At 44.2% G+C, this 25468-nt stretch overlaps 2 protein-coding genes across 3 annotated transcripts in view; both read left to right on the top strand.

Annotated features, from left to right (window-relative positions):
• cps1 (carbamoyl-phosphate synthase 1, mitochondrial) overlaps positions 1-25468 on the top strand; it is a 730040-nt gene that overhangs the window by 551331 nt on the left and 153241 nt on the right. The gene's annotated exons all lie outside the window — the stretch shown is intronic.
• The window catches only part of trpm2 (transient receptor potential cation channel, subfamily M, member 2), a 179330-nt gene that overhangs the window by 22361 nt on the left and 131501 nt on the right, over positions 1-25468 (top strand). For both annotated transcript variants that reach the window (XM_043693432.1, XM_043693433.1), the window contains 4 exons: positions 5295-5371; positions 15399-15564; positions 20814-20994; positions 22774-22940. In XM_043693432.1, coding sequence (XP_043549367.1) covers positions 5295-5371; positions 15399-15564; positions 20814-20994; positions 22774-22940 — 591 coding nt within the window. The remainder of the gene's footprint in view (positions 1-5294; positions 5372-15398; positions 15565-20813; positions 20995-22773; positions 22941-25468) is intronic.

Consider the following 25468-nt stretch of genomic DNA (forward strand, 5'->3'; position numbering starts at 1 on the left):
CCTGACCTGCTGTGCTGTTCCAGCAATAAAGTTTCAACTTTGATCTCCAGCATCTGCAGACCTCACTTTCTCCTCTGTGATTAAGAAAGCGAATGCAATGTTGTCATTTATCTCAAGAGGGTTGGAATATAAAAGCACTGTTGTGCTACTGAGACTTTATAAAGCTCTGGTTAGGCCCCCGTTTGGAGTACTGTGTCCAGTTTTGGTCCCCACACCTCAGGAAGGACATACTGGCACTGGAGCGTGTCCAGTGGAGATTCACACGGATGATCCCTGGAATGGTTGGTCTAACATATGAGGAACGGCTGAGGATCCTGGGATTATATTCATTGGAGTTTAGAAGATTAAGGGGACATCTAATAGAAACTTACAAGATAATACATGGCTTGGAAAGGGTGGACACTAGGAAATTGTTTCCGTTAGGCGAGGAGACTAGGAACCGTGGACACAGCTTTAGAATTAGAGGGGGTAAATTCAGAACAGAAATGCAGAGACATTTCTTCAGCCAGAGAGTGGTGGGCCTGTGGAATTCATTGCCACAGAGTGCAGTGAGGCTGGGACGCTAAATGTCTTCAAGGCAGAAATTGATAAATTCTTGATGTCACAAGGAATTAAGGGCTACGGGGAGAATGTGGGTAAGTGGAGTTGAAATGCCCATCAGCCATGATTGAATGGCGGATTGGACTCGATGGGCAGAATGGCCTTACTTCCACTCCTATGTCTTATGGTCTTATGGCTGAGAAGGTTAGGGTGAATCCAAAGAGTTACTTTAAGTATGTTAAAGGAAAAGGAATTACTTGAGAGAAAATAGGGCCCCTCAAGGACCAAAATGGACATGTATGTGTCAAACCACAAGAAATGGGCAGAATTCTCAATGAATATTTTCCTCTGTGTTTACAATGGAGGGAGACATGAAGACTTGGGAAGTTAGTGGTGATATCTTGGGGACAGTCCATATCATGGCAGAGGAGGTGTTGGATGTATTAAAATATATGAAGGTGGATAAATCTCCTGGTCCTGACCAGATATATCCAAGAACACTGCAAGAGGCGATACTTTTTCATCATCGTTAGCCACAAGTGAGGACCTGGAAGGCTGGAGGGTAGTGAATGTTGTGCTGCATAGACTTGGAACTATAGACCGGTAAGATTAACATCATTGGTGGGTAAGTTACTTGAGAAAATTCTGAGAGATAAAATATAACTGCATTTGGAAAGACAGGGTTTGATTAGGAATAGGAGAAAGTGAGGTCTGCAGATGCTGGAGATCAAAGTTGAAACTTTATTGCTGGAACAGCACAGCAGGTCAGGCAGCATCCAGGGAATGCTTCTTCAGGCCTGTGCCCGAAACGTCGAATCTCCTGTTCCCTGGATGCTGCCTGACCTGCTGTGCTGTTCCAGCAATAAAGTTTCAACTTTGATTAGGAATAGTCAGCATGGCTTTAAGTGTGGGAGATCATGCCTCGCAAATTTATTAGAGTTCTTTGATGAAGTGACCAGGAAGGTTGACAAGGGCAAGGCAGTAGATGTTGTCTCTATATGTTTCAGAAAGGCGTTTGATAAGATTTCATATGGAACCTGCTCTGGAAGCCTAGATTGCATGGAATCCAGGGACAGTTGACAAATTGGAAACACAATTGGCTTGATGGTAGGAAGCAGGTGACTATAGTGGAAGGATGCTTATTGGACTGGAGGCCTGTGACAAGTGGAGTGCCTTAGGAGTCGGTGCTGGGTCCATTTCTGTTTGTTATCGATATCAATGATTTGGATAAAGTTAAAAATCACACAACACCAGGTTATAGTCCAACAGGTTTAATTGGAAGCACACTAGCTTTCCGACGCTCCTTCATCAGGTGATCGTGGAGGGCTCGATCGTAACACAGAATTTATAGCAAAAATTTTTACTGCAAATTTTTGCTATAAATTCTGTGTTACGATCGAGCCCTCCACAATCAGCTGATAAAGGAGCGTCGCTCCGAAAGCTAGTGTGCTTCCAATTAAACCTGTTGGACTATAACCTGGTGTTGTGTGATTTTTAACTTTGTACACCCCAGTCCAACACCGGCATCTCCGAATAATGATTTGGATGAGAATGTACAAGGCATGATTAGTAAGTTTGCTGATGACACTAAAATAGCCTGTACCATGACAGTGAGGAAGGTTGTCAGAAATTGCAGCCGGACCTTGATCAGGTGGGCAAGTGAGCTGAGGAATGGCAAATGGAATTTAATACAGATGGAAGTGTGAAGTGTTGCATTTTGGAAAGTCAAATCGAGGTAGGAGTTTCATGGTGAGTGGTACGGCCATAAGGAGTGTAGTGTAACAGAGGGACCTTGGAGTTCAGGTTCACAGTTCTCTGAAAGTGGAGTCACAGGTAGGCAGGGCAGAGAAGAAGACTTTTGGTACAGTGTCCTTCATCAGTGAGGGCACTGAATATAGATGTTGAGAAGTTATGTTGCAGTTGTACAGGACGTTGGTGAGGCCACACTTGGAGTATTGTGTTCAGTTTTGGTCACCTTTTTATGAGAAGAACATTATTAAACTGGAAAGAGTGCAGAAGAAATTTGCAATAATATGCCTGGACTCAATGGTCTGAGTTCTAGCGAGGAGTTAGGCAAGCTAGGATGTTTCTCTTTAGAGTGTAGGAGACTGAGGGGGGACCGTTATGGAGATGTGCAAGATCATGGGAACATTGGATAGGGTTCCCAGGGTTGGGGAATTGAGGACTAGAGGGCATCAGTTTAAGGTTAGAGGGGAAAGAATAAAAGGGATCCTAAGGGATAGAGGGTGGTACACATATGGAATGAGCTGCCAGCGGAGGTGGTTGTGATGGGTACTTTAACAACATTTAAAAGGCATTTTGATAAATACACGGATGGGAAAGGATCAGTAGGATATGGGCAAAGTGCAGGGAAATGGGGTTAGCGCGGACAAGCATTTTAGATGGCATGGACCAGTTTGGACCAAAGAGCCTGTCTCCATGCTGTAGGACTCTCTGACTCTAAGGAGACAAACTGCAGCACAAAAGGGATTGGTGGTACTTCTACACAAAGGTGCAGCAGGTAATCAGAAAGGCGAATGAAATGTTGGTCTTTATTTCAAGAAGGTTTTGGTATTAGAGTAGGGAAGTCTTATTGCAACTGTACAAAGTGCCGGTGACACCACATCTAAAGATAAAGACACATAGTCTTATAGACCAAAGGTCCGCGCTCTCATTAGAGTGTGCCATCATAGAAAAATCATAGAATCCCGACAGTTCGGATTGAGACCGTTCGAGGAGGTCCAGTCAGCTGGACCAGACTCCCCAGTCAGTGCCCATTTCAATTCCCCCAACCAATCCTTTTCCAACATGACCATCTTTGGCCTCCTCCATTGCCAAAACAAACCACGGGTGCCTTTTGGAGGAACAACACCTCATCTTCCACCTGGGCACCCTACAGCCCAGAGGACTCAATATTGAATTCTCCAATTTCAAATAATCTCTTTCCCCATCCCCCGACTCCCTTCCCAGACCTCACTGCCACTGCTCCCTGCCACCAACCGGATCCATTCCTCCCATTGACCAACCAGGTCGTACCGTCTACCTGTCTTCACCTATCCCCACCTCACCACCCTGCCCAACCTTCCCCTTTATCTGCAGCCCCCCTCAACCCACCCCCAGTACTGAAGGGTTACACCAAAACATCGACTTCTACACCTCCTGATGCTGTCTGGATTGTTATATTCTTTCAGCTTCTTGCCTGTCTATTTTAGATTCCAGCATCTGCAGTTTTTTTGTCGCTCTCCAAGCATCGCAAACGGGCTGTCCAGCCAACTGAGCTAAATGACCTCCAAACACACCTCGAGTACTGTGAGCCATTTTGGCGCTCTTATTTAAGGAAGATTACAATTCTGTTGGAGGCGGTTCATAGAAGGTCACTAGATGATGCCCGGTAATGGAGACATTACCTTATAAGCAAAGTTTAAATAGGTTGGAGCGCTACTCACTAGTATTTAGAAGAATGAGAGGTGATCTCATTGAAATAATAAGGATTTTTAAGGGGGTTAACAAGGTTAAATGCTGAGAGGCTGTTTCTCCTCATAAGACAGTCTCGGACATAAATTCAGAATAAAGGGGCACTGATTTCAAACTGATGTGAAGAGGAATTTCTTGCCACACGATGGTGAGGACCCCCTGTGGAGGGCTCTCTATGCGGGAGTCCTCCCACTCTCTCTCGGGGATCTGGGGTGGAGGTGCTGCACGCAACCACAGATTGGATTGGTTCACAGACTCCTAGCCCAACGGCTTGTTCTGTGGTGCTGTGGAGTCCGTGCACCATGTATATATTGGATGTTAGTGTCTGCACTCCCTTTTTGATTTTCTCAAAATCCTTCTCCTCTGTTTTTGGCTGCACTTCAGTCCCACGCTCCTGATCTTTGGGCGCGCGGTACGGAGGGGGGAGAGTAGGTCAGAGGATCTCCTCATGGGTCTGCTCCTGGGCCTGCCAAACAGGTCATAACCAGGCCCAGGCAGCGGGCCATGGAGGGGGTTGTTAGGGCCGATTGCCTGCCCCTCTGCCGTGGTTATGTCAGAGCCCAGGTGTCCCTGGAGAAGGAGCATGTGGTGTCCACCAACACCCTCGAGATTTTTAGGGAAAGGTGGGCACCGCTAGGAGTGGACTGCATTAATTCCCTCCCCAACTCTATTCTGATGTAATCCCTGCCCTCCCCTTCACTACTTGATCACGCAGCATTGCCGTCTGAGAAGGGCACTGCTTGTCACTGGCCACTCGGGTGTTTCCTCTCTTTCTGGTGCTGGAATATAAATTAAGATTTACACACTTCTTTTTCACTGTGTCCGGCACCTGCACACACATGACATGGGTATTAAAAAAAGAGGAATTTCTTCTCTCAGAGGGCTAAGAGTCTTTGGAACTACTGACTACAGAAAGCTGCAAAGGTAGAGTCCTTGCATATATTTAACACTGAGACAGACAGCTTATTAGTAGGAGAATCAAGGATTAATGGGAAAGGGACTGGAAGTGGAGGTGAGGAATGTTGGATCAGCCATCACAGTGCAGGCTGGAGGGGCCGAATGGCCAACTCCTTTTCTATTTTTGTTATGGTCATATGAGATTGTTTATTATTTGTAAGTAAGCAGGCTTTACAAAACGATATTAGACAGAAGGATGAAGTTGAATTTGAGAAATTGATTGATCCTCATTCAAATGAATAGAATTAAAATGCTGAATCAAATTTTCTCCATTAGAAAACCATGACCAGAACTTAATTTATTCAACCGTTTATTTGCTTCAGGACCAGTTCAGGAAATGGATTCGTGACAACATCAGGAAAAAGGAGTGCATCTATTTTTTCGAGAGACAGACTGCTGGGTAAGACAGAGAAGTGAATTATTGGGTTGCCTGTATCTGGAACAAATAGATCACAAGCTTCATCACTAATACAAAATTCCAGTTTCCATTTTGATGTTCAATTCAGGGTGACTTGAAAAGTGAATTGACTTATTTCCAGTGTGGTCACAGATGAACAATATAATTAATTAATCCCACTCACAAATCAAACCACCCAAAACAAACTTTCAGCCTTTCTTTTGCATTCAGCAATTTCCATGAGTTCGCGGAGATATCACTGCACTGATGCAGTGATAGCTGACTGTGTAGCACCATTTGCAGCTCCACAAACTTGAAATGCTTATTGGCATCTGTGTTCTCCTCTTACATCCCACCTGAGACAGCTGGAAAATGGAAGGATCCAAAATAATCTGGTCATTTCTGGAGTCACATTCGCAATAAATAACTGAGAGCAGCTGGGTCATCAATAAAACCAAATTTGCTCATAATGCAGTTGTAAAATAAGGTTCCTCTAAATCCTGGTGATGTTACTTATCAGAGGATAAAAGGAGACACCAGTTGGGAATGAGAGAGACTCCGTGTTTGAAAACCTACTATATACAAAGATGATGGAGTACAAAAGGAGTTGAAAAGCCTGATTTACTGATAAAGATCAAGCAGCCTCAGGACCAGCACATGTACAGACCTCCACAGCTGAGATACTGCTGATGAGTATCCCAGTTGGCTTTAAGCTTAAGCTAATGCAAATGCCCTGTTCCATCTCTTCCGTGGGTAAGCCTTATCCCCTTCCAGTGGTTCTGGTGGACCAGACATCTCTGGCATCTGGGAGTGCTCAAGGATACATGAGTCATGGTAGCTGGCACCCACCTGCATAGTCCTCTCACCACAGATCCACATAAGCGAAATGCACACTGATGAGGTAGAAAGCTTTTGGATTCACAGATTCCCCCAGTGGTCGCTTGTTGAGGAATTCCCATCTTAAGGGCATTGTGGGTCAACCTACTGCACATAGTCTGCAGCTTTTCTTAAGGACAGTTCACTACCACCTTCTCAAGAACAACTAGGGATGGACAGTAAATGCTGGCCAGACAGTGGCGCCCATCTACCACAAAAGAATAGAAAAAAAATCCAGCTTTATTTATTCTCTCAGGCAGATTAGCCTTTTGCATGCTGATGTGGAATTAATGTAGTTTGTTTCAACCCCTGCTTTGATTCGATGGTGTGTCAAGACTTATGAGATTCTGCAGAGCCCTCAGAATGATGCTGGGAATTACTCCGGTGTATAAAATTTCGAAGTTATCTATTATCTTGGGAATAACAGGTACACGTTGACCACAAACACAATTGGAAGTCATCTCCCAGTCAGTATGCACACAGGAATGTCCATGTCTCCTTCGAGAAACATTGACGGTAAACACTCTAGTACTCGAACAGCTGAAGGTAGAGACTCCCTTACCATAAGACTATAAGACTTAGAAATTAGGCCATTAAGCCCATCGAGTCTGCTCTGACATTCAATCAAGGCTGTGCCCTCGGGTCCTAGACCAATGGAAACACCTTCCCAACATCTGCTCTGTCCAGGTCATTCAGTATTCTGTTTGTTTCAATTAGATTCCCCCCCATCCTTCTAAACTCCATCGAGTAGACAGTCCTCAAGTATTTCTCACCTGGGACCAATCTCATGAATCTCCTCTGAACACGCTTCAAGGCCAGTCCATCCTTCCTGGGATATGGGGCCCAAGGCTGCGCACTATACTCCAAATGTGGTCTGACCAGAGCCTTTACAGACCCTCAGAACTACATCTCTGCTTTTGCATTCAAATCCTCTTCAAATAAATGAGGAGAAAGTGGGGACTGCAGATGCTGGAGATCAGATTCGAGAGTGTGTTGCTAGAAAAACACAGCGTGTCAGGCAGAATCTGATATTTTGGGCATAAGCCCTTCATCAGGAATGAGGCTTGTGGGCCGGGGGCTGAGAGATGTGTGGGAGGGGGCATGGGGTTGAGGGGAAAGTGGCTGACCTGGTGTGCCTCTCCAAACAGGAAGACAAAAACCTTCCTTACTACTGACTCAACCTGCAAGTTTACCTTGTGAGAATCCTGGACTACAGCTCTCAAGTCTCTTTGCACTGCTAACCTCTGAATTATCTCCCCATTTAGACCCCACACTTTTTCACATTGTACTCCATCTGCTACTTCTTTGCCCTCTCTCCTAACCTGTCCAAATCCTTCTGCATCCTTCCCTCCTCCTCAATGCTACCTGTCCCTCGATATATCCTTGTATCGTCTGCAAACTTCTCCAGAATGCCCTCAGTTCCTTTATCCAGATGGTTAATGTATAAAAAATTACGGTCTCAACACTGAGCCTTACAGACCACCACTTGTCACCAGCTGCCATCCTGAGAAGGACCCTTTAATCCCCACGCTCTACTCTCTGCCAGACAGCCATGGGCCCTTATCTTACTCAGTTGCCTTCTGTGTGCGTCTTGTCAAAGGCTGAATTGAAGTCCAGATTGATAACTTTCCTTGGTCTAACCTGCTCATTATTTCCTCAAAGAATTCTAGCAGATTTGTTGGGCATGATCTCCCCTTGACGAAACCATGCTGACTTTACCCTATTTTACCATACACTTCCAAGTATTCAGAAATCTCAACCCTTACAATGGATTCCAGCATCTTACCCACGACCAAGGTTAGGCCAATCTGTCTGTAATTTTCCCTCTTTTGCCGTACTCCCTTTTTAAAGAGGGGTGTCATGTTGACAATTTTCCAGTCCTCTGGGAACCTTCCTGATTCTAGTGATTCCTGAAAGGTTACCACTAAAGTCTCCACTATCTCTTCAGCTATCTCCCTGAGAACTCTGGGGTGTAGTCCATCTGGTCCAGGTGATTTATCCACCTTCAGACCATTCAGTTTTTCTAACACTTTCTCCTTGGTGATGGCCACCATACTCAGTGCTGCCCCCTCACTCTCTAGAATTCTTGGGCTATTATTTGTCATTTCTTCCATGAAGATTGGCGCAAAGTAATTATTCAGTTTCTCAGCCATTTCCTTGTTCCCCACTACTAGCTCCCCAGCATCATTTTCCAGTGGTCCAATGTCCACTTTTCCCTCTCTTTTACTCTTTATATATCTAAGGAAACTATTTTATATTCCTGGCTAGCTTACCCTCATATTTAATCTTTTCCCTCCTTATTTCTTTTTTTGTTGTCCTCTGTTGGTCTTTGTGAGCTTCCCAATCCTCTGGTTTCCCACTGCCCTTCTTGGCATTACATGCTTTCTCTTTTGTTTTTATGCTATCCCTGACTTCCCTAGTCAGCCATGATTGCCTCATCCTCCCTTTAGTGTGTTTGCTTTTGCCTGGGGATGAATTTTTGCTCTGTCTCCTGAATTACTCCCAGAAATTGCTGCCATTGCTGTTCCGCTGTCTTTCCTGCTTGATTCCACTCCCAGTCAAATCTATCCAGTTTTTCCCTCATGCATCTCTAGTTGCCTTTATTCAGATGTAATACCGTTACCTCTGATTCTATTTTCTCCCTCTCAAATTGCAGAGTAAATTCAATCATATTAGGACCACTACCTCCTAAAGGTTCCTTCACCTTAAGCTCCCTTATCAGGTCTGCCTCACTGCACAACACTAAATCCAGTATTGCCTGTTCCCTAGTGGGCTCCACCACAAGTTGCTCCAAACAGACATTCCACAGATTTCCTTTCTTGCAATCCATTACCAACCTGATTTTCCCAGTCCACGTACATATTGAAATCACCAATGATCACTGTAATTTTGCCTTTTCTACACATCTGTTCTATCACCAGATACATAGAACACTGAATATTGAATATTACAGTGAAGTACAGGCCCTTCAGCCCTTGATGCTGTGCAGCCCTGTGAAACGAATCTGAAACCCCCCATCTAACCTACACTATTCCATCCTTGTCCATATGCCGATCCAATGACCATTTAAATGACTGGAAGTTGGCGAGTCTGCTACTGTTTCAGGCAGGGCGTTCCATACCTCCACTACTCTGAGTAAAAAACTACCTCTGACATCTGTCCTACATCTATCACCCTTCAATTTAAAGCTATGTCCCCTCGTGCTAGCCGTCACCACCCAAGGAAAAAGGTTCTCACTGTGCACCCGATCTAACCCTCTGATTATCTTATATGTCTCATTCAAGTAACCTCGTCCCTCAGCCTTTCCTCACAAGACCTTCTCTCCATACCAGGCAACATCCTAGTAAATCTCCTCTGACCCCTTTCCAAATCTTCCACATCCTTCCTAATATGGTGACCAGAACTGGACACAATACTCCCAAGTGCGGCCGCACCAGAGTTTTGTACAGCTGCAGCATCACCTTGTGGCTTCAAAACTCGATCCCTCTACCAATAAAAGCTAACACATCAATAAAAGCTTAACAGTCCCATCAACCTGGAGGGTACCTCTGAGGGATGTATGTACATGGACACCGAGATCTCTCTGCTCATCTACAATGCCAAGAATCTTACCATTCGCTCAGTACTCTGCATTCATGGGCTCCAGCTCCTGACTACTGTTTGGAGGCCTGTACATAACTGCAACTATAGTTTTTTTTCACCTTTGCAGCTCCTCAATTCTGCCCATACCGATTCTACACCATCTGGCCCTCCTTTGTTTCTTATTTTTGATTTAATTTAATTTCTTACAAATAAGGCAACCCCACACCCTCTGTCCACCTGCCTATCTTTTCAATAGAATGTATAATTCGTCCCCGCTATCCAAAAGTAGAGTGCTCCCAGGAAACCTTTCATAAACCAGAAATGCTGTAAAGTCCATGGTTTATATGGGAAATAATATTGTCGTTTTTCATTAAAGCGAAAATCCTCTTCAGATTTGCGAAAACAGGTACTAATATAAGTCTTTCGTAAAGGCAAAATTGCATAAAGTGAACATTGGAAAAGCGGTGCATACCTGTGTATCCTTGAACATTCAGCTCCCCATCCTGATCCCCCTTCATTCATATCTCTGTGATGCTCACCATGTCAATTTCAATTTGATTTGGAGATGCCGGTGTTGGACTGGGGTGTACAAAGTTAAAAATCACACAACATCAGGTTATAGTCCAACAGGTTTAATTGGAAGCACACTAGCTTTCGTAGTGGTGCTCTTTCATGAAGGACCTTTTGGACTATAACCTGGTGTTGTGCGATTTTTAAAATTTCAATTTGTGCCTCAAGCCCATTTACCTTATTCCTTAAACTGCGTGCATTCAGATATAACACCTTCAGTCCTGTATTAACCATCCCTCTTCTCATTGCCATAGAGTCAGAATCATAGAGACCTACAGTATGAAGAGAGGCCCTTCAACCCAAACTGGTCTATACCGACCAGAATGTCCATCCACACTAATCCTATTTCCCTGCACTTGGCCCATATCCTTCTAAACTTTTCCTATCCATGTATTTGTCCAAATGCCTTTTAAATGTTGTTAAAGTACCCACCTTAACCACTTTCTGCTGGCAGCTCATTCTGTATGCGTACCACCCTCTGTGTAAAAACGTTGCCCATCAGTTTCCCATTTATTCTTTTCCCTCTTACCTTGAACTGATTCCCACTCGTCCTTGATTCCATAATCCTGGGAAAAAGACTGTGTGCATTCACCCTATCCATGCCTCTCATGATCTCTGTAAGATCCCCCTTGGTCTCCAAGTAGAAGATAGGCGCAGCCTTCGGAAACACAATGAATTTATAACACATTATGTAATTGCTAGCGACATTACATGGTGATGCAAGACATCAGGTCCGATTGAAGCATAACTTCACATTACTGCGACTGAAACATTCAAATCCACAACATCTAAACCACTTGCACTAGCAATAAAGAATTGACCTACCGGTGTTAGCCAGAGGTTTCGTGTTGAGGAGCGTGAACACCCCATCGACTTCCAAAGTGCATGTTCAGATTCAGAGGCATCCTTCTGTGAAGTTTGTATCGCAGTTAGATCTGGCATGCCTTTCGTTCATGATTGGGAGCCGGGTTCCCTCAGTTGGAACAACTAAAATGGCTGATGCGGCCACCTTCTTAGCAGTTGAGTCCGCATGAGGATTTCATAATTATACGGGAGTATCCCTCCTTGTGTGTGCAGTGCATTTAGTAACAGCCAGTTGATGAGGAAGCAGAATAGAATCAAGGAGATTTTTAGCCCAAAAAGCATTTTGAATGGGAGTCCCTACAGGAGTGAGGAAGCCTCGTTGCTGCCAGGGGCGGCCAAAGTCATGGGCAACACCAAATGCATCACTGGAATACGTTGGCAATTTTATCAGTGGCCAGAATACAAACTCGGGGTGAGAGCAAAAAGCTAGGCTTTCTGTGCTGAGACAGGGTCTGAAAGGCAGCAGACTCCTGATCGGCAGTGTCAGTTACAATAGCGTAGCCTGACTGCCGGATACCATCCACGAAAACTGAGGAAGTGCCATCAACATAAAATGTGAGGTCAGGATTTTCAAATGGAAGGTCTGTCAAATCCGGACGAGGTGCAGGAAGGAAATGATTCTGAAGCAGGCTGTCATGCGGAGGGTCAGGGAGATTGTCAGGGGATTGCTCAAGGAACATGGAGCAGTAGTGAAACGAGAGATAAAGGTTCTGCAACAGCGAAACCTCACAGCAGCTCAGGCGAGATTGGGTCTGATGAGATGTGAGGAAGGCCATGACATAGTGCAACCTATACATGCTGGTGAAGGGTCAGATTAGAAGCCGCCCATACTAATCAGTGGACACCAGTAAGGATTTGGGTGCAGGTCGGGAGGCCACCGGCAACAGGATTTAATTTGGTGGAATAATAGCCGAGTCATAGAGATGTACAGCAATGAAACAGACCCTTCAGTCCAACCCCTCCATGTCGACCAGATATCCCAACTCAATCTAGTCCCACCTGCCAGCACCCGGCCCATATCCCTCCAAACCCTTCCTATTCATGTTCACTTGATCTATCCTGTTATACCTGACATATGCTTCCTTCTTTTTCTTAACCAAACACTCAATTTCTTTAGTCATCCATCATTCCCTATACCTACCAGCCTTCTATTTCACCCTAACAATAATATACTTTCTCTATATTCTCATTATCTCGTTTCTGAAGGCTTCCCATTTTCCAGCCGTCCCTTTACCTGCGAACATCTGCCCCCAATTAGCTTTTGAAAGTTCTTGCCTAATACCATCAGGATTGGCCTTTCTCCAATTTAGAACTGCAACTTTTAGATCTGGTCTATCCTTTTCCATCACTATTTATAAAATTATGGTCGCTGGCCCCAAAGTGCTCCCCCACTGACACCTCAGTCACCTGCCCAGCCTAATTTCCCAAGAGTAGGTCAAGTTTTGCACCTTCTCCAGTAGGTACATCCACATATTTAATCAGAAAATTTTCTTGTACACCCTTAACAAATTCCTCTCCATCTACACACTTAACACTATGGCAATCCCAGTCTATGTTTGGAAAGTTGAAAACCCCACCATAACCACCCTATTATTCTGATGATGGTAGCCATGTTGTTGCTTTAGGACATCAGTGACACATTTAACTATTACACTAACATACAACTGAAAGCATCTGTCACACAGCGGATGTCCCATTGCTGGGGCTGTAGCCAAGACGTCTTTGAGGGCAAAAAATGACTGCATAGCCGAGTCAGACAACTGAAATTTAAGGGGAGCATTCAGAGAGGAACACGAGGTAAGGCCTTTAATATAAAGTTGCAAGATTCGGAAGCCACTGCCTGCAAAAAATTGACCAGCCACAAAAAGGCCCTCGTCCGTTTGGGTGAGGTAAGGGGTGGGGTTTGTAAGATGGGGGTAATCCGCTCCTGCGTAAGGGAACAGTCAGTAGCACTGATCAAACCACCCAAAACGTTCACTCGCAATTGACTTTTATGAACCTCAGTGGTCAGGACCACATATCCTCATGAATCGAGACATAGGTAAACAGTCTCCTGCTGCTTATTAACCAAATCAAGGCTAGCAAGGACCATCTTTCTCAGCTCCAGTAACTTTACACCATTTTTCCTGTTTCCTTACTCATCTTCTGTCTACCCATCCACACTCAGCCTTCTTCCAGCTCCTTGGAGTTCCATCCGCTGCACATAAGCCTATTCCTCTATTACATGAGTTATTAGCTTACATGTTAAAGATTAGCTTACCTGTTAAAACCGTTTTTGGAAATTTCCCCCGGCCTCAAAATGAAACTCCAAATGTGATAAATTCAAAGCCCAAGAGATAATCTTAACCAATCTCTACAGCCCAATCTTTTTCAATGAACCTCTCTTGATGAATATAGATTTAAATCAGTACAGAAAGTCCCTCAAGAGGAAATAACATTAATCATGCACAATCTAAAGTAATAAAAGGCACAGGCAACAGTTTATTATCACCAAGGATTTCCAACATGCAGACTTAAATGAAAACATTCACAGACCTCGAGTTCTAGGGATTAAAAAAACAAAGATTATATAAGATCACATGTGGGGAAAGTGAGGTCTGCAGATGCTGGAGATCAAAGTTGAAACTTTATTGCTGGAACAGCACAGCAGGTCAGGCAGCATCCAGAGAACAGGAGATTCGACGTTTCGGGCACAGGCCGAAGAAGGGCCTGTGCCCGAAACGTCGAATCTCCTGTTCCCTGGATGCTGCCTGACCTGCTGTGCTGTTCCAGCAATAAAGTTTCAACTATAAGATCACATGTAACTACCAAGGAACAAAGGTACAATCAAAACAGACCACAAAGAGTTAACAGTCAGACCAAAGAGCGCAAGAACTAGTAGTCTGTCGCATGCACTCTCTCTCTCTGTTCCTTTTTCCAAATTGAAGTCTTTTTTTCCAAATTTCTGCTAATTGTTCTATGTGATCGCAATTAAAAGGGCTATCAGGTGGAAATGGCTTGTCACCCAGTTGCTGATAAAGTCACAGTTTTGGAATCAATCCTCATCCTGTTGACACTACACACACAGACCATCACAATCGTGCAAACATTCAAACTGGGCATCCTTGAATTCGTATAGAACAATTTGCCAAGTTGCCCAATTCACACAAGGAATTTAACAAAATGTCCAATCTCTCAGAGGGGCTCCAACCCTTATGACCATTTTCCTGATTAGGTATTTTCCCGCACAGAGACCACCTTCCTAACTACATGGAGGGACTGTCTCCCATTGTACCCTATGACTCCTTGCTCTGCTATAAACAAATATCAACACTGAGGAGTGAGAAAATTACCGAGCCTGCTTTCCTTTTACTACAGGAACAATATAGAGTATCCAATGTCACCCCGCAGCAATCTTACAAAAACTCCTTAGTGAGAGCTAACTCAGAAAGAGTTAGAGGTTTTTTTAGATTAGACTCCCTACAATGTGGAAACTGGCCCTTTGGCCCAACTAGTCCACACTGACCCTCCAAAGAGTAACCTACCCAGACCCATTTCCCTCTGACTAATGTACCTAACACTATGGGTAATTTAGCACGGCCAATTCACCTGATCTGCACATCTTTGGACTGCGGGAGGAAACCAGAGCACCCGGAGGAAACCCACGCAGACACAGGGAGAATGTGCAAACTCCACACAGATAGTCACCCGACTGGCTGGAATCGAACTGGGGACCCTGGTGCTGTGAGCCACCAGGGCTAACCACTGAGTCACTGTGCTACCCACACTGAGCCAGGATTTCTACTTATCTCGAGAACCCTAGCCCTGTTTCCGGGGAAAAGGAGAAGCCTTGACGCAGAGGCCCACCGTCCCACAATTAAAACAAGTGTTACAGGAAGGGGACCTTGGTGGTGAAGCGCAGGGGTCAGTAGGAAATGATTGGTACTTTGTAGGGCGGGCAGTGGGCCATAATTAAACACAGTTCCCGGGGCGTGAAGGCTTGTCAGACCTGAAGGCATCGCTCTGCTTGGTTATCAGCAGCAGCCCGTAGATTAACCAAAGGATTGATGGATATGGTTTGTTTGAGGGGGGCTGGGTCTGGGAACCTGCCCTGAACTACAATTGGGGAATTTGATCCAGCTTGTGTTTCTCTTCAAAGGTCAGTATGTGAGTGCGGATACCCCAGGGAACATCACAGAGAGGAGGCTATTAACCTGGGTCGTTTACACGGTGAGCAATGGAATGCCATGAAACACCTCCGGCAAGTCCCTACCGATGCATTTGGAGACATAGTATTTGAAGGACAAGGGCAGAAAGTTGCAAAGGTTTGTGAATATATCCCGACCGTGTTATACCTTCAATTTAGAAGGTTAGTTGTTAATCTTTCTTCCTGTTCATCAGTCACGTGACATCAAGTTATAGTCCAACAGGTTTATTTGAAATCACAAGCTTTCGGAGCACTGTTGCTTTGTCAGGCGAAGTCAGGTGTTGTGTGGCTTCTGACTTTGTCTACCCCAGTCCAGCACCAGCAACTCCACATCATTCCTTCCTATTGTCACTCATATCCAGCCTATCAGACCAATTCAAGCAACTCGGGTGGGATTTTAAGTGCCGCAGGGTGATTGTGATGAGAGGGGGTGGCAGATTAAAAGTGTGAAAATTACCAGTGCATCAGTGTCTTCAGTAAAACATCAGGAACTTTTGGTTCTCTTAGCTTTGAAATGCCACTCAACAGCAGTGAAGATTTTATTTATAACTCGATTACACACACTTCCTGCAAGCTATCAGGTCAAAAATGGAAGGAGGATCCTAATGAGTCGCTGACTGAGCATCTGCCAATAGGAAAAGCTTTAAAAACAGAGACTTTGGAGCTGTTTCCCTGTATCAATGACAGGTGTTTGCTCACAGGATGTAGTCAGGAATTGTGACAATTTTTTTTTTCCATTGCTGTTGAGGCCATGTCTACCACTGAATGTTTCAACTTTGAACCTCCCTCCATCATGTGTCCAGATGGTTAATGCGCTGGACATTGGGGAACACCAGGAGGATCAGACCCTAATCCAATGGTTGCAAATGCTGCTTCATCCCTCTCAAAAACCCCTACCCTTCTTTGCCTTTATAGATTTGGAAAGTGTTGTCTAAGGATCCATGGAGAACATCTACAGTGTGTCTTGTAGATGGTAAACACTGCTGCTCCTGAACATCAAAAGTGGTAGGAGTGAATGTGGTACCAATCAAGTGGGACTGCTTTGTCCTGAATGGTGTTGAGCCTTCTGAGTGCTGCTGGAGTTGCACTCATCCAGGCAAGTGGAGAGTATTTCATCACACTCTTGACTTTAGATTAGATTAGATTTTATGACAGTGTGGAAACAGGCCCTTCGGCCCAACAAGTCCACACCGACCCACCGAAGTGCAACCCACCCATACCCTTACATTTACCCCTTACTTAATACTACGGGCAATTTAGCATGGCCAATTCACCTGACCTGCACATCTTTGGACTGCGGGAGGAAACCGGAGCACCCGGAGGAAACCCACGCAGACACGGGGAGAACGTGCAAACTCCACACAGTCGGTTGCCTGAGGCGGGAATTGAACCCGGGTCTCAGGCGCTGTGAGGCAGCAGTGCCACCGTGCCGCCCACTTGTGTCTTGTGATTTGATGTTGACTTACTCACTGCAGTATTCCTAGCCCCACGACCTGTTCTTGTAATGACTGCATTATGTGGTGAGTCTGGTTCTGTTTCTGGTCAATGGTACTGCCACTGAATGTCAAGGTGTGAAGGTTAGATTCTGTCTTGTTCGGGAATGGAAATTGTCTGACATTTGTGTAGTACGAATTTTACTTGTCAGACTCAAACCTGGATATCGCCCAGATCTAGGTGCATTTGGACATGCTTCAGTATCTGACAGGTCATGCACACTATGTGGCCAAAGGTGATACAGCTTTAGAGACAAGGTAGAAAAGATTTATGAATGGTTCTAGTGAAAACATTCAGTTGCATAGATAGATCAGCGATGTTGGGCATGTTTTTCTTCAAGAAGAGAAAGTGGACAGGTGATTTGATCAGCATGAGGGGCCTGGACAGAGTGAATACAGAGAATGTGTTCCCATTAGTAGAAGGATAACAAAGCAGGGAGTACAGACTTCATTTATCAGAAGCAGGGAGTACAGATTTAATTTATCAGAAGCAGCAATGGTGACATGAGAAGAGACGTTTTCATGCAGTGATTATGATCTGTAATGTATTGCCTGAGAATGCAGCAGACACATTTGCGCTGAAATTTACATGAGGGAATTAGATCATTATTAGACAAGGAAGAATGTGTAAGTTATGGGAAAGGGATCAAGTTACATTTCTTCTTCAATGAGCCAACACAGACTCAATGGGAGAGATAACTTTTGCTAGTACTGCAACCATTCTGTAAATTTACAATTGGTGAACATCCCCACTCTGACCTTATGACAGAGGGAAGGTCATTGATGAAAGAGCTGAAGATGGTTGGGCCTGAGGAACTCCTGCAGAGATGTTCTGGACTGACCTCCGACAACCACAACCATGTTCCTGATCCAGCCAACTTAAAGTTACCATGGTCTGTCATGGATTGTGGGTTCCAGCACCACATGGCATTTGTGTCCTAAATTTAATGGCCTTGAACTAATTGCCCTTGCAGTTAAGAGTCAACCTCATTGCTATGGATTTGAATTACATGTTGCCCATGCCAGGTAAGTATTTCCATCCCTACAGGACATGAGCTGAAAATATGTTGCTGGAAAAGCGCAGCAGGTTTTCTGTTGCGCTTTTCCAGCAACACATTTTCAGCTCTGATCTCCAGCATCTGCAGTCCTCACTTTCTCCGACAGGACATGAGGACAATTGTTTCCACAGTGGCCAAAACTGAGACTAACTTTCGATCGCAGATTTATTAATTTAATTTAAATTCCACCAGTAGTGGGGATTTCAAGCCATGCCCACACAATAATGGCCTTCAGCTTTGGATTAATAGAGTCATAGAGTCATAGAGATGTACAACACGGAAACAGACCTTTCAGTCCAACTCGTCCATGCCGACCAAATATCCCAACTCAATCTAGTCCCATTTGCCAGCATTTGGCCCAAATCCCGCTAAACCATTAATATTCATATACCTGTTCAGATGCCTTTTAAAAGCTATAATTGTACCAGACTCCACCATTTCCTCTGGCAGCTCATTCCATGCGCACACCACCCTCTGCATGAAATAGTTGCCCCTTAGGTCCCTTTTATATCTTGCCTCTCACCCTAAACCTATGCCCTCTAGTTCTGGACTCCCCCACCCCAGGGAATAGACTTTGTCTATTTATCCTATCCATGCCCTTCATGATTTTATAAATCGCTATAAGATCACCCCTCAGCCTCTGACGCTTTAGGGAAAACAGTTCTAGCCTATTCAACCTGTCCCTATAGCTCAAATCCTCCAACCTTGGCAACATCCTTGTCAATCTTTTCTGAACTCTTTCAAGTTTCACAAAATCCTTCCGATAGGAAGGAGATCAGAATTGTACACAATATTCTAAAAATGCCGCAACATGATCTCCCAACTCCTGTACACAATACTCTGACCAATAAAGGAAAGCATACCAAACGCTTTCTTCACTATCCTATCTACCTGCAACTCCACTTTCAAGGAGTTATGAACCTGCACTCCAAGGTCTCTTTATTCAACAACACTTCCTACGACCTTACCATTAAGTCCTGCAAACATCTGCTTTCCCAAAATGCAGCACCTCGCATTTATCTAAATTAAACTCTATTGCCACTTCTCAGCCCATTGGCCCATCTGGTCAAGATCCTGTTGTAATCCAAGGTAACCTTTTTCACTATCCACTACAACTCCAAATTTGGTGTCATCTGCAAACTTACAAACTATTCCTGTTATGCTCGCATCCAAATCATTCAAAATCAATGAAAAGCAGTGGACCCAGTATTGATCCTTGTGGCACTCCACTGGTCACAGGCCTTCAATCTGAAAAACAACCCTCCACCACCACCCTCTGTCTTCTACCTTTGAGCCAGTTCTGTATCCAAATGACTAGTTCTCCCTCTTTTCCATGAAATCTAACCATGTTAACCAGTCTCTCATGGGGAACCTTGTTGAACATCTTACTGAAGTGCATATAGATCACATCTACTGCTCTGCCCTCATCAATCCTCTTTGTTACTTCTTCAAAAAGCTCAATCAAGTTTGTGAGACATGATGTCCCACGCACAAAGCCGTGCTGACTATTCCCAATCAGTCCTTGCCTTTCCAAATACATGTACATCCTGTCCCACAGGATTCCCTCCAACAATTGTCTACCACCTACTGGTCTATAGTTCCCTGGCTTGTCCTTACCACCCTTTTTAAACAGTGGCATCACGTTTGCCAACTTCCAGTCTTCTAGCACCTCACCTGTGACTATCGATGATACAGATATCTCAAAAAGAGGCCCAGCAATCACTTCCCCAGCTTCCCACAGAGTTCTAGGGTACACCTGATCAGGTCCTGGGGATTTATTCATTTTTATGCGTTTCAAGACATCCAGCACTTCCTCCTCTGTAACATGGAAATTTTTCAAGATGTCACCATCTGTTGCTTAAAAAAGACTTGAGGGGTAAACTATTTTACACAGAGAGTAGTTTGTGTATGGAAATTAATTATCAGAGGAAGTTATGAAGTTTGATACGGTTACAATTTTAAAAGACATTTGGCTAAATTCATGAATAGGAAAAGTTTGGAGGAATGTAGGCCAAGAACAGGCAGGTGAGACCAATCTCGTTTGGGAGCATGGTCAGTATGGACTGGTTGGACTGAAGGGTCTGTTTCCATGCCGTATGACTCTATGACTCCATGACTCCATGATTTAGAACCTCAAATATTTCCTGCTGCTGGTTATGGATTGTCTTCAACAGATGCATCCAACCCAGCAGAGATCGGAGCATCCTGCAATCTCCTATCGGGACACTCCATTGGTGACCAATCCACATCACTCACTTCCTGTTTACTTACAATGTGCATATTACCCCGTGACATTGAGTAATTTGTTTTGTGGTTCCCACTGAGCTGTGCAGAGCTAAGCTGCTGAAGGATTCACGTGACTTTGTGTGCTTTTGCACTCTCAGAGTGCATGGCCTCTTCTGAGAAGAGGCTTACAAACAGGCACACACAAACTGAGCAGGCCATTCAGCCTGCTGCTGCGCCATTCAGTAAGATCATTGCAGAAGTGAGTCTGCTTCCTCCTCTGGCAATCAATAGAAAACAAAATTAAAAGTTAATTCCCCTTATCGATAACCATGTTAACAATCAAAATCGAAACAAAAGTAGAGAGGAGAAATAAAGGCTGTTTGCCTGGAAATCGATAGTTGCCTGACACAGAGTCTACTCATTCCTTCATGGCCAATGGTAGGTTATGGTGATGGATGCACTGTGTGACTAATCGTAGGAGGGTGCAATCATTGCAGTTGGTGTCACTTGACGGATCCTCCTGAAATAGAGGCTACCAGGATTAGTGGCATGTGTCACTACTAACACTTGTGCCCACCTCTTCTTTTCAGTACGCCAGAGTCTCAAATGACACTGCTCCAGTAACACTCTACCATCTCATGACTGAGTATTGGGGACTAAACCCTCCACATCTTCTCATTTCTGTAACTGGAGGGGCAAAGAACTTTCACTTGAAGCGAGGCCTGAGAGTCATGTTCCAGAGAGGCCTAATTAAAGTCGCCCAATCGACAGGTATTGCACAACCATTATTTTTAAACATGTTGCTGATTATTTCACAAATTATCAGTTCTAGTAAGATCTTTCTAAATTTTTGTTGTACCTTTGCGACTTGTAATATCTGGATCAGAATTGGGCACAGACCTCTAATGCTGCAATTCGGATCACTTATGGGTTTAAATCTTCACATGCTCTTGGCTTTGTTTCTTTAGATTGCCATTGCTTTGTTTATATTGTTATAAGTTTGTTAGTCCATGCTGCATTAATGATTATTGAACCTGACTCCTTGAAACCCTTTCTTCGTCCACTCCATTTGCAAATCCAGAAGTCTTTTCATGTACTTCCTATCTACTTTTGTTGGTGCTGACATTTATTTGCCATTTCAAAATTTTCTGCAAGTTATTCAGTTTTTAAAAATAATTTGTCAGGCTCCTTCCTAATATAATTTCATTGATAAACTTAATAATTTATTTCAGTGCACAAGTCAGTAAGCAATCAGTCCTCTCTTGTCATTCTGTGGATACATTGTATCATCATGAAAATTAGTTTTGTTGTGTTTCACTCCTGATGATGCAAAATGAAAAGCATCAATGTCATCTCTCGCTGCTTAGCAATTCTTAAGTTCTGTGAAACCAAACAATTCCTCATATGCAAGTATAATAGTGTCCCCAGATCTCTTCCTTAACTTCCTTTAATATGTTTGCAGAATGTTTTGTGATTCCATTTCATGTTCTTCATTTCGAAGTTCCTTTTCACTTTGACAATATTCTTATTTTGTTTTGCCATCTCCTTCCTCGTTGTTTTAGAAACGTAGAGACATAGAAAATAGGAGCGGGAGTTCACCATTCGGCCCCTTTGAGCCTGCTGTGCCATTCAGTGTCATCATGGCTGATCATCCAACTCAATACATTGCTCCCACTTGTTCCCCATGTCTTTTGATCCACTTTTCCTTTAGAACTATATCTGTCTCCTTCTTGAAAACATGTAGCATTTTGGCCTCAACTGCTTTCTGTGGCACAGAATTCCACAGGCTCACCAACTCTCTGGGTGAAGACATTTCTTATCATTTCAGTCAAAATGGCCAAACATTTATCTTTGAATTGTGACCTCCCTTGTTCTGGACTCCCTTGTCACTGGGGGACCATGCTTTCTGTGTTTATACTGTCTAGTCTTGTTTGAATTTTACAGGTTTCTAAAAGATCCCCTTCATTCTTCTAAACTCCAGTGAATACAGTCCTAACCAAGGTTGTCTCCTTTCATTGGTTAGCCATGCTATCCCAGAAATCAGTCTGGTCAACTATTACTGCATTCCCTCCGTAGCCAGAAAATCCTTCCTCAGATAAGGAGACAAAAAAATGCATGTAATACTCCAGGTGTGGTCTCATCAAGGCCCTGTCTAATTGCAGAAAGACATCCCTCCCCCTGTACTCAAATCCTCTCACAATGAAAGACCACACACTGCCTGCTTCATCTACATGCTCATGTCCAGCAACTGGTGTACTGGAAACCAAGGCCTCATTGCGTGTTCCCCACTTACAATTTACAGCCATTCAGGTAGAAATCTGCCTTTCTGGTTTTGCTCCCACGTTTGTGCACACTATCAGCCACACATCTGGACAGTCTCTCAATTTGTACCACTCACGCTCTGCCTCATCCTAATAGTACACCCATCCACCCACCTTTGTGTCATTTGCACGCTTCTAGATTTTACTTTCAGTTCCCTCATCTAAAGCCTGACTTCTTGTGGCAGATTCTCTCTGACTTTTGACAATTACACTTCTGTTTTTCTCCCAGGTGCGTGGATTATCACGGGAGGCACATTTGCTGGGGTGATGAGGCATGTTGGAGAGTCAGTGCGACACTGTAAGATGACCAGCCAATCCAAGAAACAACAGATTGTGGCCATTGGTATTGCGAGTTGGGGTATTGTGCATAACCGAGAGAGGCTGATATCTGAAGAGGTGAGCCACATTTAGGTAGACCCTGGAGAGATAGTTAGACAAGTTAGCCCAAAGAGAGCATGTCTGAAAGCTGGAGTGATGAGCCATATAGGAAGAGTGTACCTGATAGCTGGAGAGAGGAGCATTAGAGAGGAAGAGACTGATATATGAACAGGTGACCAACAGAGAGGGAATCTGATAACTGGAGAGGTGAGTGAATGGGAGAGAGTGCGTGATAGCTGGAGATGTGACCGATAGAGGAGAAGAGATGGAGAAGCCCAATTTCTGGAGTTGAGCCAGAGAGAGAGGCTGATAACTGGAGATGTGAGCCAAAGCAAGCGAGGGAGGCAGAGGCTCAGAGCAGGAGAGGTGAGCCATACAGTAAGAGGGAGCTTAATAGCTGGAGAAAAGAGCTGGTGAGAGAGAAAGAGATTGATAGCTGGTGGGAACAGGTGGGCCACAGAGAGAGAGTGCACCTCATAGCTGGAGGGATGAGCAGTAGAGAGAGAAGACCTGATAGTTGGAGAGATGACCAATACACAGAATTGTTGGCTGGAGATGTGACCAATAGACAGAGGACTGATAGCTGGAGAGGTGAGCCACAGAGTCACAGGGTCATAAAACATGGAAACAGTCCCTTCAGCCCAACGCATCCATTCTGATCAGCCTTCCTAAACTGAACTAGTTCTGTTTGCCTGCATTTGGCCCATATCCACCAAAACATTCCTATCTATATACCTGTCCAAATATCTTTTAAATGTTGCAATTATACTTGCCTTGATCACTTTCTTTCACAGCTCATTCCATATATGCATCATCTTGTGCGTAAAAAAGTTGCCCCTTCAGTCCCTTTTAAATGTTTCCTCTCTCACATTAAACCAATGTGCTCCAGTTCTGGACTCCCTTATCCTGGGGAAAAAGACCTTGGCTATTCATCTTCATGATTTTTAAAATCTTTATAAGGTCACTCCTTAGCCTTCTATGCCTCAGGCTATCCAGTCTCTCCTTATAACCCAAAACCTCCAGTCTCAGTAACACCCTTGTAAACGTTTTTTGCACCCTTTCCAGTTTAACAGGGTGACCCGAATTGTGTGCAGTACTCCAAGTATGGCCTTACAGCCATAATATGTCTCAACTCCTGTACTCAATGCTGTGACCAATGAAGCCAAGCCTTCTTTCCACTCTGTCTACGTGTGACACCACTTTCAAGGAACTACACCCCTCGGTCTCAGTTTGACAACTTTCCTGATGAAGGGCTTTTGCCCGATTTTCCTGCTCCTCAGACACTGCCTGACCTGCTGTGCTTTTCCAGCACCACTCTAATCTTGACTCTGATCTCCAGCATCTGCAGTACCCACTTCTACCTAACACTCCCAGGAACCTACCAATAATTGTATAAGTCCTACCAATGTTTGTTTTACCAAAATATAATACCATGCATTTATACAAATTAAACTCTGTTGATCGAGATCCCATTGTACTCAGAGATAACCTTCTTCACTGTCCACTTTACCACCAATTTTGGTGTCATCTGTAAACGTATTTACCATGAACGTAGAACATAGAACATTACACCATTCGGCCCTCGATGTTGCGCTGACATATCTGAGAAGAAACCTATCTAAAACCCATCTTTCCTGCACTATTCCATTTTCATCCATACAATTATCCAATAACCATTTAAATGCCTGTAAGTTGGTGAGTCTACTACTGTTGCAGGCAGTGTGTTCCATGCACCTACTACTCTCTGAGTAAAGAAACTACCTCTGACATCTGTCCTGTATCTATCACCCCTCAATTTAAAGCTATGCCCCCTCGTGCTAGCCATCACCATCCAAGGAAAAAGGCTCTCACTGTCCACCCTATCTAACTTTCTGATTACCTTATATGTCTCAATTGAGTCACCTCTTAACCTTCTTCTCTCTAACAAAAACAACCTCAGTCTTTCCTCATAAGACCTTCCCTCCACACCAGGCAACATCCTAGTAAATCTCCTCTGAACCCTCTCCAAACCTTCCACATCCTTCCTATAATGCAGTGACCAGAACTGTACACAATACACCAAGTGTGGCTGCACCAGACTTTTGTACAGAGTTTTGTACAGCATGATCTTATGGTTCCGAAACTCAATCCCTCACTAATAAAAGCTAACACACTGTGTGCCTTCTTAACGACCCTATCAACTTGGGTGGCAACTTTCAAGGTTCTATGTTCATGGACATCGAGATCTCTCTGCTCATCTACATTAGCAAGAATGTTACCATCAGTCCAGTATTCTTTATTCCTGTTGTTTCTTCCAAAGTGAATCACCTCACACTTTTCTGCATTAAACTCCATTTGCCAACCCTCAGCCCAGCTCTGCAGCTTACCTATGTCCCTCTGTAACCTGCAACATCCTTCAGCACTATTCCACAACTCCTCTGAGTCATCTACAAATTTACTCACCCACCCTTCTACGCCCTCATTCAGGTCATTGATAAAAATGACAAACAGCAGTGAACTCAAAACAGATCCTTGTGGTACACCACTAGTAACTGATCTCCAGGATC

Source organism: Chiloscyllium plagiosum, chromosome 7 (assembly GCF_004010195.1).
Source record: "Chiloscyllium plagiosum isolate BGI_BamShark_2017 chromosome 7, ASM401019v2, whole genome shotgun sequence".
In the NCBI taxonomy this organism is placed as follows: Eukaryota; Metazoa; Chordata; class Chondrichthyes; order Orectolobiformes; family Hemiscylliidae; genus Chiloscyllium; species Chiloscyllium plagiosum.